The sequence below is a fragment of the Pagrus major genome, chromosome 18 (genome assembly GCF_040436345.1).
Source record: "Pagrus major chromosome 18, Pma_NU_1.0".
NCBI lineage: Eukaryota > Metazoa > Chordata > Actinopteri > Spariformes > Sparidae > Pagrus > Pagrus major.
In genome coordinates, this window is record NC_133232.1 from 19,392,109 (window position 1) to 19,407,156 (window position 15,048).

Here is a 15,048-nt window from a genome sequence, read left to right on the forward strand (position 1 = left end):
AGTATACGCAACATCCTGAAATTTAGTGTAGTCAGACACATATGTAGTAATATGATTCTTCTCCCCATTTCAAAATAAACAATGCTGTGTGATACCACTGTCCACAAATATAGCCATCACTTTTTTTTTTTCACTTTGTTTTTTTAAAAAGTTTATTTTCTAGTCCATTAACAGCTCGGATTTGTTCAAGGATGCCGTTAGCTTGTGTCTCGCTTGGTTGGATGTGCGCTGCCGCAGCAGCAGAGGACTGGTCCGTGGTGGACGATGGGAGGCCTGAGACAGGGAGACGACTCATAGTATTGGACGACCTTTAACATTGCCTTATCTGTCGCTGTTTATGATGTCCTCCGTTGATGTGTAGTTGTAATGGCTGCGCTCTGAAGTGGCTTTGTCTCCGCTTTGGTCCCTATGCCTTCAGTGTCTAATAGAGACGGACAAGCCTTCACCGCAGATGCCAGCACAGTACAACTCCACCGTGTGTTCAGTAGCTGTCATGGCCGCTCTCAGTGTGACCCAAAAAATATGGGCGAAAATATCACTATCTTTTTTAAAAAGGGGAATCTTCTTATTCATTAAGCAACAGTTCTCAAAGTTCTTCAGTGCTTTTTCAGTTGTTCAAAGTTTTTTCAAAAAAAGAACCATTTGACCAAACTTTAAATTTTTTGCCTGTGGCAGTAAAATTAACAATATGTTTTTCTGATAAGTCATTCTTTTCAAAAGTCCCTGCAGCGTTCCGCGAATAACCCCGTTGGTTGGTTAATTCTCCATGGGTTTTTGAGAGGAGTAGGGCTGAGGAGGCTGGGTAGGAAAAGGGAGCAGGATCTGGAGAAATGAAAGTGCCCTTTACGCAAGTTCAGGTGGGCTGTTACCTCTTGCCCATCTCGTTCTGTCTGAGGAACTGGATGTTGTTGCTGCTGTCAGCCAGTTCTGGATACTGCTCCACAGGCAATACATAGTAGCCATCGTAGCCTTGTACTCTGCCCGTCGTTAGAAGCTGCTGTCTCTCCCCCTCCGTCCAGAGGCGACTGCCTCCCTTCCCGTCCCTGGCCCTCTGCTGCTCCTTGGCCCAGGCCCCTGCCAGGGCTCTCTGCCTGGCCAGCTCCAATAGTCTTACCTTCTCTTCATCCACCACGTCCACAGCCAGCCCATACCGAACACTCAGTACTAACGACGGAACTGCAAACTCCACAGTCACTCCTCTTCTCGAGCGGCCACTCACTGTCACATTGATGCCGCTCTCCAGTGACTTACGCCCATTGGTGAGCCCCAGGGCCAACAGGTCACTGTCAGCAGAGCCAACTTTTACAAAGTAGTGGCAGTCCTTCCCATCCTGGGTGTAATGTGTGCCTTCCAGGTACTGGGCGCCATTGAGCACCAGAGCCACTTTACGGCTGTCGTCACTGGCTAAAGCTGACACACCAGCCACCACTCGGCCTTCCTTCAGAGCTAGCATTACTCCTCGGCCAATGATGGGGGTGCTGGTGCCGAACCAGTGACCGGGCTTGTTCTTGCGTCTTCGTCGCTCCTTGTTGAGGAGACGCCCCTCCAGGGCCATGAAGGCCTGGTTGTGACGCTCTGCTGCCTGCTGCACACCAGTGATGAGCTGTATGACAAAACAGAAGAAAGAAGTAATGCATTAACACACAACTGATGACTAGTATCTTTATCAACATGAGCATTCATGCAAAAAGCTGAATCAATGTCATGGGGTCACTATTGGCTATGATTCTGCAATATTTTCAGCACAGTGGTCCGTACCTGTCCGTTCTCACAGTGTTGGGTGGCCTGCAGCTCATACGGTGGCTCCACAAAGTAGAGCGAGTGTCTTGGGAACCCTGGGATTATGTTACTAAGCTGGAAGCCAAACATCACCAGCCAGCTCTTCACATCTACAGCAGACAGGAGGGAAATTAATTTGCTGAATGACAAAGTCAAACACAGAAGCAAATGGATCATTTCTTATCATAAAAAAAGTGAGTGTATTTGCCATCTGGTGTAATGCAAAGCTATTAGCTACTGTGCCATCTGTAGTGCAGTGTTAGCTACATCGTATCCATAACAAACTGTTTCCTCTACCTGTGACATAATTCTTGACATCCAGCATGTCACTGAGGGGGTTGTTGTTCTTGAACATGTAAAGGTTAAACGGAGAGGGATCCTTCCCGATCTTGGGCCAGATGCTGTAGTCAGGCGAGGTCCAGCGCCCAGCCAAGACGTCATAGTCCCGCTGGGTGAAGTGGACGAGCTTAGTCAAGGGGTCGTACAGACCGCCGTGGAAGCCGACTACCAGCTGGAACTCCGGGTTGGAGTCCAGGTACACTTCTCCATAGGCTGTGTACTGCACCTGGATGAGACAAACAGAGTCAGTTTGCTTTTGGTGATGGAAAGGTCAGAACACTGTGTCAGGTACAGAAGAGCCTCCCCGGAGCTGATAAGGATTCAGTGTCCTTGTGCAAGGACACTAAGGGCACAGCAGATGCCAGAACACTTTTCCATGTGCAGATTTCATGCTGTTTTTACAGCAATCTTTGAAGCACTAATTGCAAATTAAGTGAGATTCAAAGATACTTTGTGTGTTACCTGTTTGATCATTTGTCCATTGCTGCTGAAGACTGCCAGAGGTGTGCCAGTGTTGTCAGACGCGATGTAATATTCTTCTCCACTGCTCACCTCCATAGCGAACAAATGTCCCTGAACATGAGACAGAGATTCAATACATTTATATCATGTTGTAGGACAAAGTTTTTTGCTATAAGTCGGAGCTGTATTGCTCTAACAACATTTATCTGTATCAGGTTATCAGGTCAGAGGATATTGCTAGATATTGCTACCTGCAGATCGTAGTACAGCGATGAGATGTCTGAGCTGGAGTGGTTGAAGATGTGTGTGACCCTGGTTGGATGGTTAAGATCAGCATAGAAGAACTGAAGGTGCTGTCCCAGACTGTTCCTCGTGGACACCCTGCGGCCCAGCCCGTCGTAGTGATACACAACGCTCCAGCCGCCAGGGCCTCGGTTGTAGGCCCTCAGCAGTTGGCCTTTGGAGTTGTAGTCGAAAACATCTGAACCACGCTGGCTGAGGAAGCCATCCTCATCCAGGCGGTACTGGACATCTCCCAGGCGTGTGATGCGGTCTCTGAGGTCGTATCGGAGGGGCAAGATGCGGGCGCTGTTCCCAGGATTCAGCAAATGGAGGTTACCGTTCAGGTCGTAGCTGTAGCGCCAGGTCGACCAGTCATTCACCTGGGATAAAACAAGGACGTTTGTTAATGTGATACCATCAGATACAGTATGTCCTCACAAAAGAAATGTGAGAGTGTCATGAACACTTAAAGGCCTTAAAGAAACCAACTCTCGACATGGAATATTCACCTTGACGCCACTGAGCTGTCCATCTCCGTCGTAATCATAGCGGTACTGAGTGGTGTTGGCGTAAGGCCCGATTTTGAGCTCTCTCTTTACCACCCGCCCCATGCTGTCGTACTGCACTGTCATCCAGTACATGAGCGAACGGAAGATTTCATACTGGACCTCCTTGATCCGCCCGTGGGTGTCAAAGTGCTTGCTCAGCGTCATGACAGCTGTGGTGATGATCTGATTGATGTCATAGTAAATCACCCCGAACTTTCCAAAGTGCTCCACCTGTAGGAAATGTTTAGAGAAATGGTGAGTCATCTGGCAGCCAAGGACACAGATAAAGATTTAGAAAATGAATAAAGTATCTGCACCTTTCCAGAGATCTCATCGTATCGGTAGAGGTCAACAGGCAGTGGCGTCTCGCTGATGACTGGCTTCATGCTAGCGATACGGAAGCTGTTGTCATGGTAGGTGTAGTCAAACCTGGCGTTGACCATCCCCTCCTCACTGAAGCGGTAAATCTGCTTGTCGATAAGCGGGCCCATTTTGCGATAGCGGATGGTGCAAGAGAAGCCCCCGCTCTGCAGGTTGACCATCTTCAGCACGCCAGCCGTCTCGTCGTAGCCGAAAGTGACAGCGGTGCTGTCGTACACGATCTCAGACAGCTTCGCCAGCTTGCCGTACTTGTAGAGGACACGGCGCCCCGTGCCCAGGTAATGTGTGGCCTGGGGTCTGCCATCCTCACAAAAGTCGTGGATGATGGAGGCGTTGCTCTCTGGCGGGTTGTAGGTGTTGCGGATGTAGCCGACTGACACGTGTGTGAACATGGTGTGGCGGGCCACACTAGGCATGGTGACAGCTGTGACCCGACCTGAGGCGTCAAACTCAAAGACATACTGTCTCTGGCTCTGCAGGAGCAGCACCATGGACTGGACGTAGAGAGGGAGGAAAAATACGGATTAATATAATAGTATTATTAATGGGTGACTTCCCTCCTGTGAAATATCCCCAGGAGTAATTTACTCTAAGCTGACAAATTTGAATCTTCATAACCATGAAATTGATGTATTATTTCACTCAATTCTGCAATCTAAATGACTTAATTGCTAAAATTTTATCCCCAAATTAAAATCTTAAAGATAAATGTACTTACTTTGTCGAGGTAGCTGTAGCTCCAAACCTTCCCGTCCACAAAAGAACGAGACAGGATGCGTCCCTGGGGGTCGAACTCGGTCCTCTCGCTCATGCTCCCCCTCTGCAGCCCGACAAGCTGTCCGGTGGTAGAATACGACACATTGACCACAGCCAGGCTGCTGCTGGGCAGCCACATAGCCGGCCGGCCCTGAGCGTCGTACATGATGCGCAGCGTGAACTTTCTGTGATCATCGTAGATCTTCTCTGTGCGTGTGTTGCGGTCGAAGTCGATGGAGAGAAGATTGCGGCCATGAGCCTAAAGGAAAAGGGAAAATGGAGAGGTTGATTTGAGGAAATGTTTATAGGTTAAATAACAATTTTTAAGGTATAATACAGAGATTTCTTTTGAAAAAAACAATGTATGTACTCATAAAAAAGTAATCCCTCTCAATCATCACTTGAGCCACTGGCAGTGTGTTGGTGGATCCAAAAGTGATGAGATGATGAGACTCAATAATCAACTACCTTTCTTCACAACCATTTACTGCACCTTTAAATGGTGTGTATACAAATAGCAACAAACAGTGACAAATCACGCTTACTATACCTTTAAACACATGAAACATAAAAAGCCAACTCACTCTCAGCTTCCTCCCGAACACAGTGACCCTGCCTTTGGTCTGCTCCTTGCGCAGGCGCCATTCGATGGAGTTGAGGCCGTTGTCAGTAGGCAAGGTGATGTTCCTGCGACCGATCGTAGGGCTGACGGAGCCTGCCAGGATGTGGGGCTCCGTATGAAAGCTGATGCCCATGCCGTTAGCGTACATCACTCTCAGGGTCCCGTTGTTGCAGAGCTGGTAGCTGTTCCTCACCTGGTCTGTTGAGGGAGACAAAGAGACATATTGTAGTGAAGAAAAAAAAACATCCACACAGGGGACCAGATGATTTCTAGCAGCTGCATTCAAATCTTGCCTACTTCAGAAGGAATGACAGACCTCAGCAAATCCATAGCCTGAAGTATTTGATTGGGGTCAGACACAGTCAATAAGAAAGTTCTGCCCTCAATCTAAGGAAATAAATGTGCACTATAAGAGGGTTCCTTGCTGAGTTAACTGACCTGGAAGTGTCTATTTGGCAGAAACAATGATAGATGGGTTTGATAAGAAAAAAAAAGTACATTAGGTAAGGGGAACATTGATATGGGACAATGTCCAGGGGTATATCAGGGGTTCCCAACCTTTTTGACAGCACGGACCAGATAGGAGCCTACATTTTTCTGATGGACTGGTAGGTGTGTCAGAAATCCCTTTAGTGTGGTGTGGTCCGCAAACCACACAAAGAGGAAATGCAGCATTTGCATCACAGTAAACATGAACACCGAATTGTATGTGTATGTCATATTTTAGGTTGAACTGAGCTTCTTCTGCGTAGTGTCTCCATTAACCCAACTGTTTTTATAACATGTGACGTCGCCAATAAAATGTATTGATTTGTAATGATTGATGTATTGATGTTAAAAAAAAATTTTTTTTAACATTTTATTGCTAAATGGAAATAATTTGCCTTGTGATGTGAAATAAAACGTGGCACTTATGTCTAAAAAAAATGATGTTATGAGAGTTGAAAAGAAATGACAATAGCAGGTCAAAAATCTTCAGCACTGTCTTTCAAGCATAGGATACTCAGAATCAGCTGCTCTCAAATATCAAATATTGCAAACCACAATTGTAACTCAGGTATATCACATGATCTTTTGGCCTCATTTAAGAAGAAGAAGAAGAAGAAGAAGAACCTAACCCATGGACCTAGACACATGCATTAATCTCTGGCGAGGCATTAGAGTGGGGGACAGCTGCCTTGCTCAAGGGCATCTCAGCAGTGCTCGCGGATGTGAACTGGCACCTCTCTAGCTGCCAGTCCACACTCCTCACTGACTGGTTTGAGCAGGTCTTGAATCAACCACCCTCTGGCCCCCAAACCAAGTCCATACGGACTGAGCTACTGCCGCCCCAGTCACATTTTGCAGAATGCATCAAAACTCGAAATACTTCATCGCATGGAGGTTAAGGAAAACAGACTAACTTTTACAGACTATAAAAACAGTGCGCTGCTTGAAAAATTAAGTTTACAAGAAAACAAAAAGTCTGGTCCGAAGCCTGGAAGCTCATTTCAGTAAGTGCCGGATCATGTTCTTAAAATATTTATGGACATGATTCCTATCCCCATAAACTATTCAATGTTCTGAATGGAAAGAGTCAGGCTAAACTGACATCCTTCTATAATCTCCCTATCTCTCTACAGTGTAATGACTCACTCTCAAACACAACAATGGAAACAGATAAGCCCATGCCTAATGCTGAGGCTAATTTTTCCCTCAGATGTCTGAAAACAGGCGTCCTGATCACAATGATGTGAAGATGTGAAAGTAAGATAAAATTATTTTCAGCTCAGATATAGCGCCAGATGCATAGGGGAGGAACTTTTTTTTTTTTAATTTCATTTACAAAAGGTGAGGGGATCAGATGGTGTCTCCCTTTGAAGCCCCGCCATAAATGACAGTAATCCATAAGGCCAATTTGTAATAAAGCTCGAGGCACATTTTAACAATGCCTCAAACAGACAAGTGAAGCTTTTTCCATTGACTTGGCAGCAACAGCCTTTAGATAAATCTTCTCTGCTCTCTCTGTCTGAACAACCTCGTAATAAAACCGAAGCGGAGGGAGAGGGAAAAGGGAGAGAGTGAGAGAGAGAGAGAGAAATGAGAGCTTGAGGGCCAAGGAGAATTCACTGTGCAGGAGTTAATGAAGAGAGCGAGAAAGAGCGGAAAGAGAGGGAGATGGTTAAGTGAGTATGTCAGCAGAGAGCCGTGCTGAAACCCACACAGTGCGGTGGAAACCTTAAATGACTTACAGCGTTGTGAACAACTCTCCCCTTTTCCTCCCGCAACGCAGGTGGATCATTGAATACATCTACAACTTATTCTCTCTGAGGCCTGCGCACTTCTGTCGTCCACGGTCTGCATTCACACTTGTGTCACGCCACTCGCACCGGTCAAGGGAGAGGAGACAATTATTCTCCTTGGTCTTTCTCCTCTCTAAACAGACCAAATAAGCTCAGGGATCATGGGAACTGGTTGAGAGCTGTATTTGTACGTGGGTTTGTGTGTGTGTGCGTGCGAGAGGAGAGAGCTTGAGGGATGAGGAGGATTCACTCTACATGAGTTAATGAATTTTGCTGTGATGATATTCAAAAGCAGGATGATCCCAGCTGGGATTAACAACTATATATTGGTAATTTTACTCTGTGAGAGGCGGCGAGAGAGGGCTGGATGTGGATAGGGAGGGAAAATAATCTCCTGGAGCATTCACATAACTGAGTGAAAATTACAAGACTTTCAATTAGAGTCGGCAGGCCGGCGCATATTCACCATCACAAAGGAGGCTGTGTTTTTGAATACTAACATTAAGTGCTGTGTCTCGTCAAAGCAGCTTTAACATGAACAGAACCACCACATGAATCTTAACGAATAAAACTTTGATTTTTATTCATATGCGCCGAGCATTCGTCCACCTTCACTGCAGTTTGACAAGTATTTAAAAATTCATGACCAGCTCATGTTCCACTGCCTGTCCTCTGTCCCTACCTTGCACCACAGTGTAAGAGGCTTCCACAGAGGACAGGTTGGTGATGACCGTGACATCGTCGTCCCTGCTGGAGCTCTCAATGTCGATGTTGATGGAGCGCTCGATCTCGCGGTGGAGGCTCGTCACCATGCCCGTTGGGTACGTCACGTTGGTCAGGCGACCCTCGCTGTCGTACCTGAGATGGAGAGATGGAGATGGGAGAATGTGGTGAGGGTGACTGACATTTGTAAAGCATTTATGTTGTGTGCACACCACTGTCAGAGAGGAACATAGCAGGTGATCTTAGAGGAATTGGCTGTAGTTATAAAAGCTAACACTGGGGGGCAGCAATACTCTGTGAGCTGCCAGATGAATAATTGGGAATGCACTGGAACATGATGAACATAAAACCTGTGAAACTCATTAATTTTGCATTTCAGATGTGTAGGAAATGGGTGGAAACACACAAACACACATTCACACACTTTCCCCCCAGCACAAGCACTCACTGGTAAAATGTCGTCCATCCAGTCTCATCAGCTTTAGTAGCCAGGAGGCCTGTGTTGCCGCTGTATCCCATCAGAGCCACCTCCTGGCCCAGGGCGGACACACTGCGTAGCCCTCCAGTGGGGTCCAATCCAAGTGTCACCACTTGATTCTCAGGCAGCAGCACCAGTCTGAGCAGACCGGCTCCTCCTCCCTGGCCCTGTCCGTCTCTTCTCACCTTCACCGTGTTGTTGCAGTTATCCACCAGCATGGCCAGCTCTCCGTCAGGACCGTAGGTGAAGTTGAAAAGCGGCTCCCCGGTCACCAGGCTGATTGTCTGGATGTGAAGCCCCTCCCCATTGAAGATGTACAGCTCCTGTTCCCTTGGCGATGCGACCTCGTACTGTGCAGATACTCCGTAGCCCACGCTCGAGATGGCAGGGCCGGGACGGTTGGCTCGCACGGCTCTGATGCGTATGTTGTTGAGGTCCGCGATGAAGAGCGTCCCGTCTGGGGACACGGCCAAAGAAGTGGGGGAGTTCAACCCTGCATCGGGCGCGTAGCCATCATCGCCGTAGAAGCAGTTGCAGTTGACGTCGTTCTTGCAGTCGCAGTCGGAGGGAGTGCCAGCCAGGAGGGAGATTTCTCCGTTGGTGCTCACCTGAGAAGAGGAGAAGAGGGGGTTAATGATGAGATTGGAAAAAAAGTTACACTGCAATGAAAGAAAATGTATTACCTAAAGCAAAATTCATTTTGAGTTATCAAAAAAACAAACGTAAAAGTGCCTGAACTGAATGTAGTCTCTGGAGATCTGAAACACTCAGAAAAAAAAGGGAAAAACACCCACACAGTCTGACCAGCTGTGCTGTCAGCTCTGCTCGCCAACCAAATAACTTTAGACTAACAAATTTGTTCCAAAACAACCAGACAGCCAAACAAGTGTGCACAGACAGTACTTCTCCTACTCATACCTGTCTGACTCTGTTGATCTTCTTCTCGTCTGTCTCGGCGATGTAGAGGATGCCGGTGTGGGACAGGGCGATGGCTGTGGCGCTCTCCAGGGCCGCATGTATAGCCAGCTTACTCAGGCTGTAGTCGATGCCCGGCACTTGACAATGCATGGGCCGGCCTGCTATGATGCTCACCTGTAGGCGACAACAGAGAATGTCATATCTGTGATTAAACAATAGAGATGTTAGCAGAGGTTTGTTTCTGAAACTGTGCAAATTAAACTTTCCTCGGCGCAGTAAGACTACAGAAAGTCAAATATTCCAAGAGCTAATTAATCAGTAATGTTGCAACCACTGCAAAACTTAGAAAACTATTTTAGAGGTTGAACTTTTACTTCTAAATTGGCTTGAGAAAGCCTAATTGGGACTAAATCCTGTCATAAACCAATAGTGAGTGTCCACCCTAAGGGCTTTGCTTCGGTGATCAAGCCTTGGGGTACAGACCTGGTGGTTTTCAGTGATGCGTAGGATGACATTGTTTTCCAAGACATAAAGGGAGTTGTCCATGGGATTCACTGCTAAGTCTGTGGGCCACTCGAGACGAACCTGGTAGGAAGAAACAAAAGTTAGACCTGAGATGGGAGGTGTTTTGAAAGGATGCCAAGGTTCATACAAGTCTATTCTTCATTTTTTTAAGTGACTGCAGTCCTCACTCTCTTTTGATCCCTCCATTTGTCCATGGACTCTTTAATCCCCCCCTAAATCACTCTCTCCCTGACCTCCCGGCTGGCGCATGTCCACACAATCGTCATAGCTCAGCACTCACGGGGGCTGTTAGATCGTCATCTATCACACCATCAACTCTTGTCTCTCCTGCACTTCCTCCTAACTGTCATACCTGGCTGACATCCATGCTGGAGTCACAGCTCAGCGGCCGAACGGCAGTCAGATCGTTGGCCCCCAGCAGCGTGGAGATGATGCCGTTCTGGTCCACCTTACGGATCATGGTGGCATCCACAAAGTACATCAGGCCATTTTTATCCACTGCGATACCTGTCAAAGAGGAGATGCACACCGTGAGTGACGACTCATAACTCATCACACTGCAGGCAACCCATAGACATTTGAAGTCAATTAAACTTCACTCTTCCCACCGGCTGAAAACCGATAGCAGCCCTGACAGCTGAATTGCTCAATGCTTCATCGAATGAGAGGGAACAAAGTGATGGAACGGGCAGTGAACTGTTGGAGAAGTGTTAGTTTTGGGATGAGTCATCGGGATGTGGAGCTGAGCTCATGCTCCTCCCAGAGGGCAATTGTAGACTGCAAGCAGATTCTTCAGAAAAGCAACTGATCCGCTGCACTCTACTTCCCTCCTCAGCTTCTCCTTGTTGCTTTATTTTTTTTTCTTTTTGTCACCCACACCATTTTCTACTTTCCATTTCTTCATGCTGCCTTTTTCTTTTTTAGCGTTTACCAGTGGTGCTGTGTCAGCCATGTCGGTCTAACAGGCAGCAGGCACTCAGACAGGTGTGTTTGTTCGAGGCAATGTGTGTGCCCCAAAATAACTTCTAGACGTACTGAGATACATAACAACAGATGGAGGATACAGGGAAGGGCACAGAGCAAACGAGAGGGAGAGAGAAAGGTAGGGAGAAACAGTGAGCGAAGAAGAAACAGGCAGAGAGAGTAGAGAGGGCGAGCTGATATGCGCTGGCTGACTTTGCCGCTGACGGAAAAAGAGGGAATCATTGGCTCATTGTATCCTCCTATCTCATCCATCTACATTCTCTCTCTCTCTCTCTCTCTGACTCACACACACATACTGTATATATGCTAACATCTGCAGTCCCACACGTACACACACTTGTGTCACTGATAGGAAATGTGACAGTGTGACATCCTTGACAGTTTGGTGTCACAATGTTCTGAGATCCAATAATCCACAAAAATAATTCAATTAATAAGTTTACCATTAACCTGGTTTATAACCTCCTTCTGTCTCTGTCCTGCTTTAGTTGAGTCGCAAGATGGGCGGCATTGTGAAAATTACAAAAAAAAGTCCAGGAAACTTTAAGGCGCCTTCAGTTTACATGTCATCGCACTCAACTACACATCGTGATCTTAGTAATGGTCTGCCTGAGAAAAAAGCTTGAAAAAAGGAAATTATGAAGAAGGAGAATTTTTATTTTATCACATGAAACTGTCTCTCTGCATTTAACCCATCAAAGAGGAGCAGTGGGCAGCTAACAACAGCGGCCAGGGACCTACTCCTGATCTGAGCCTGTGCCTTGGTCAAGGGCACTGACTGGAGAATTAACCTAATATTCATGTTTTGATGTTGGGAGAAACAGGAGCACCCAGAGGAAACCCACGCAACCCAGGACCATCTTTCTATGAGGCAGCAGTGCTAACCACTTTGCCGCTGTGCTGCCCACAGGCAGTTTTTTACAGATCATAATCTAAAGAATTAACTTAAATGTCATTAATTATGACGCTGTAGTCATGACTAAATATATTAGTTATTCGCCCTAGAGGCCTATTGGACCGCCCTAGGGCTGCGGCTAACGATTAGTTTCAATATAAATGAATCAAATCAAATAAAACGGCTGTCACAATTTCCCACAGCCCAAGGTGACATCCTTAAATGTTTTGTTTCATCCGAACAACAGTATAATATTCAATTTATGATGATATATAAAAAAGCAGCAAGCCATCAAATTTTAGAAGCAGAGAATGCCAACATATTTGCTTCATAACTGACTTAAACTGAGAGCTGGGCGATATGGCCTCAAAGGGGCAATATGGATGAATTGGCCACCTGTTGAATTCATACTCGTAACAAATAGGAGCAGCATGTCACCAGAGTAACTGTTAACTGCTGCTAACTGCATTCTGTTTAAACATCCGTGACTGCAGCAACTGTTAGCTCAGTTAGCTGTGCAGCTAGCTGGACTAACATGGGAGTGTTACAGTTTTTCTTCACATTATGTTGATGATTTTAGTTAATTTCTGAATGTTTTTAACTCAAATTTTTACATATTGCTCACAGTGCTACAAAAGCACTTTGTAAATACTAGGACCTGGACACAAAATCAAATATCACAATATTTTTGACCAAATACCTTGATATTGAAGCAGTATTGTAGGGGTGACTGCTTCCACAAAATACATACACAATGACTAAGTGGGTAAAGCCAGACTAAAACGGTTGGCTTTTTGTCAATAGCTCACCTTTGGGGCTCATGAGTGTAGCCTCAGTGGCTTTGCCGCCATCACCGCAGCGTTCATCAAAGGGCAGGCACTGCTCTCCCGTCCCAGCTACCACCTCTGCATTGTCCGACAGCAGGCGGCCTCCCGTCAATGAGCGAACGCGGTAGATTCTGCGGGAGTTGGTGTCGGAGATGAACAAAGCCCCAGATACTGGATCCACAGCCAGGAAGTACTTATGAGTTGGGTTATTACTGCGGACAGAAAAAAGACATGGTTAACATTTTCACTGAATAGCCTATTTTTTTTTATTTTGAGTGAAGTGCTATTGATGCTGGAATGAGCACTCGAAACTTTTAATTTATCGTTATGAGGATCTTACCTGTGTCTGAAATCTTTGTTCCTTCAAGGGAGAAAAGGAGATAAAAGCACAACAAAACAAATGTTAATTCACACAGTCTGTGGAGAGCAACCTACAGAGAGAGAACACAAAGCTGGCTATGGTGTGAACAGCAGATTTTAACCACGGGTAAAAACACCCTGGAGAAACGGTACAGTGTATAATTCTACTTTAATCTCGCCATCCCTGGTGTCTCACCTTGTTTTTCCTGTTTCTGTTCTATGCACTGAAAACATCTAGCCTTTCCCCGTCTTCCTCTCCTCCCATCTTTCTTTAATCTAACCAGCCTTTCTTGTTCTATCAGTATTTTCCCTGCAACATCAAAAAACCTCTAAATCCAAATCTGCTGATTTTTCCTTTAGTTTTGTCTCTTCTCCTTTCCTTTTAAAAATGAGTTTTGGGTTTTACCTTAATTCCAGGATTCCAGTTGTGTTCATAGATGGGTAGACCCTGCGTACAAAGTTGAGGTCCCCGACATAGAGGCTGCCATCGATGCCCATCGCTAAGGCGACCGGCGCCAGCAGCTTGTTGCCATCTGCCAGGCCGTTACAGCTGGGGCAAGAGATGCTGCGCCTCCGGCCATTTCCCATGATGCTGGTGATTACTGGGGGCTGCTCCGTCACAAAGATGTTCTCGCCACTTCCTTTGTGAAGGATGCCTGGACACAGAGAGGGTTGAGAGAAACACAAGTAGATTCAGGAACATTATTTCAGTTAGAGGATCTTTAGCTGCATTCTGAGTTCAAATAAAAGCTTGTTAATTATATGATACATGGCTCATACAGTATAATGGCTCAAGGGATGTCAGTCTGTCAGTCAGTCCACCACTTTGGTCAAGATTTAAATATCTTAAAAACAACTGGGTGGATTGCCATTTAATTTCATTTCAATTTCTCTGTTCTGTTGACTAGCAGGATCCTGCTCTCTGCACATTCACGAGCAGACAGGACCGACTCTTCATGCAGTTCTTTGTCCTGATTGGATAAAGTGGGCAGGGATACCAGAAATATTTTTTTCTCTTTTACCCCATTAGCAGGGAGAGGAGAGACACGGGTTACTGATCAAACACTCTATAACAGTGTTAACTATTGGATTATAGAGCTATTTAATACTTAATAAGGAAATAACACTTACAGCAGCTTTAATTTCTTAACATATATTTTGCTGTTATGTAAAATGCAAAAGGATGAAATCAAAGCTGTTTCCTGCCAGGTGTTTGTGTCTGTTCCTTTCATCAGGTTCACAAACAGGTCATATTGAGGATATTTTATTTTTCTGGCGTAGCATAAGTCTTTTCGATAGCCAAAGTAAAACAGTGTGTAGCATTGCATCATTCTCAGGGAAAACATTACTGTATCTCTGTTGCAAACATCAGGCATGGTTACAGTCCCCCACTTCTAAAAATACCTCTACACACCACTGGTTGAGTCAATTCCATTAGCACATTGATTGTCGCAGCAGGTGAACATCAGTGCATCAGCCCATTTATATATTTTCATGCTTTTTACTGCACAGTGTAGATAATGGTATAGCAGATGATGCAACAAGAATGACTCCCCCTCACCCACTGCCACTGCCATCCTGAATCAGTTTCTGCAAAATGTACCTCTTCCCCCAATGACCCGACCCCCTGCCTCTGCCTCTAGTAGCTGCTGCTGATTGGCTGGTGCACATGTTCACTAGGTAGGACCGGCGTGAGTGCAGTGTGAGCGCATGAGGGAGTCAAACTAGGTGAGACAACACAAGCGCTTCGTGTGAAAATCCTCGCTGACAGGAAACTGGCAATTCCATGTGAACCACGGGAAGCGCAGTGTGGTCGACACCCTCCCCAAGACAATAGCAGGTTTAGTGAGATATACAGTACTGTAAAGCTGCTACACATGGGGGAAT

General features: G+C 46.0%; 1 protein-coding gene across 2 annotated transcripts in view; it reads right to left on the minus strand.

The window, feature by feature from the left end:
- Positions 1-865: 865 nt before the first annotated feature.
- The window catches only part of tenm2a (teneurin transmembrane protein 2a), a 157,845-nt gene continuing 143,662 nt past the window's right edge, over positions 866-15,048 (minus strand). For both annotated transcript variants that reach the window (XM_073486805.1, XM_073486804.1), the window contains 17 exons: positions 13,568-13,817; positions 13,142-13,162; positions 12,784-13,013; positions 10,448-10,602; positions 10,054-10,155; positions 9,571-9,744; positions 8,623-9,260; positions 8,134-8,309; positions 5,132-5,367; positions 4,510-4,806; positions 3,728-4,285; positions 3,372-3,641; positions 2,832-3,242; positions 2,581-2,691; positions 2,077-2,344; positions 1,759-1,889; positions 866-1,603 (listed from right to left, as the gene is read on the minus strand). In XM_073486805.1, the coding sequence (XP_073342906.1) occupies positions 866-1,603; positions 1,759-1,889; positions 2,077-2,344; positions 2,581-2,691; positions 2,832-3,242; positions 3,372-3,641; positions 3,728-4,285; positions 4,510-4,806; positions 5,132-5,367; positions 8,134-8,309; positions 8,623-9,260; positions 9,571-9,744; positions 10,054-10,155; positions 10,448-10,602; positions 12,784-13,013; positions 13,142-13,162; positions 13,568-13,817 (4,766 nt within the window). The remainder of the gene's footprint in view (positions 1,604-1,758; positions 1,890-2,076; positions 2,345-2,580; positions 2,692-2,831; positions 3,243-3,371; positions 3,642-3,727; positions 4,286-4,509; positions 4,807-5,131; positions 5,368-8,133; positions 8,310-8,622; positions 9,261-9,570; positions 9,745-10,053; positions 10,156-10,447; positions 10,603-12,783; positions 13,014-13,141; positions 13,163-13,567; positions 13,818-15,048) is intronic.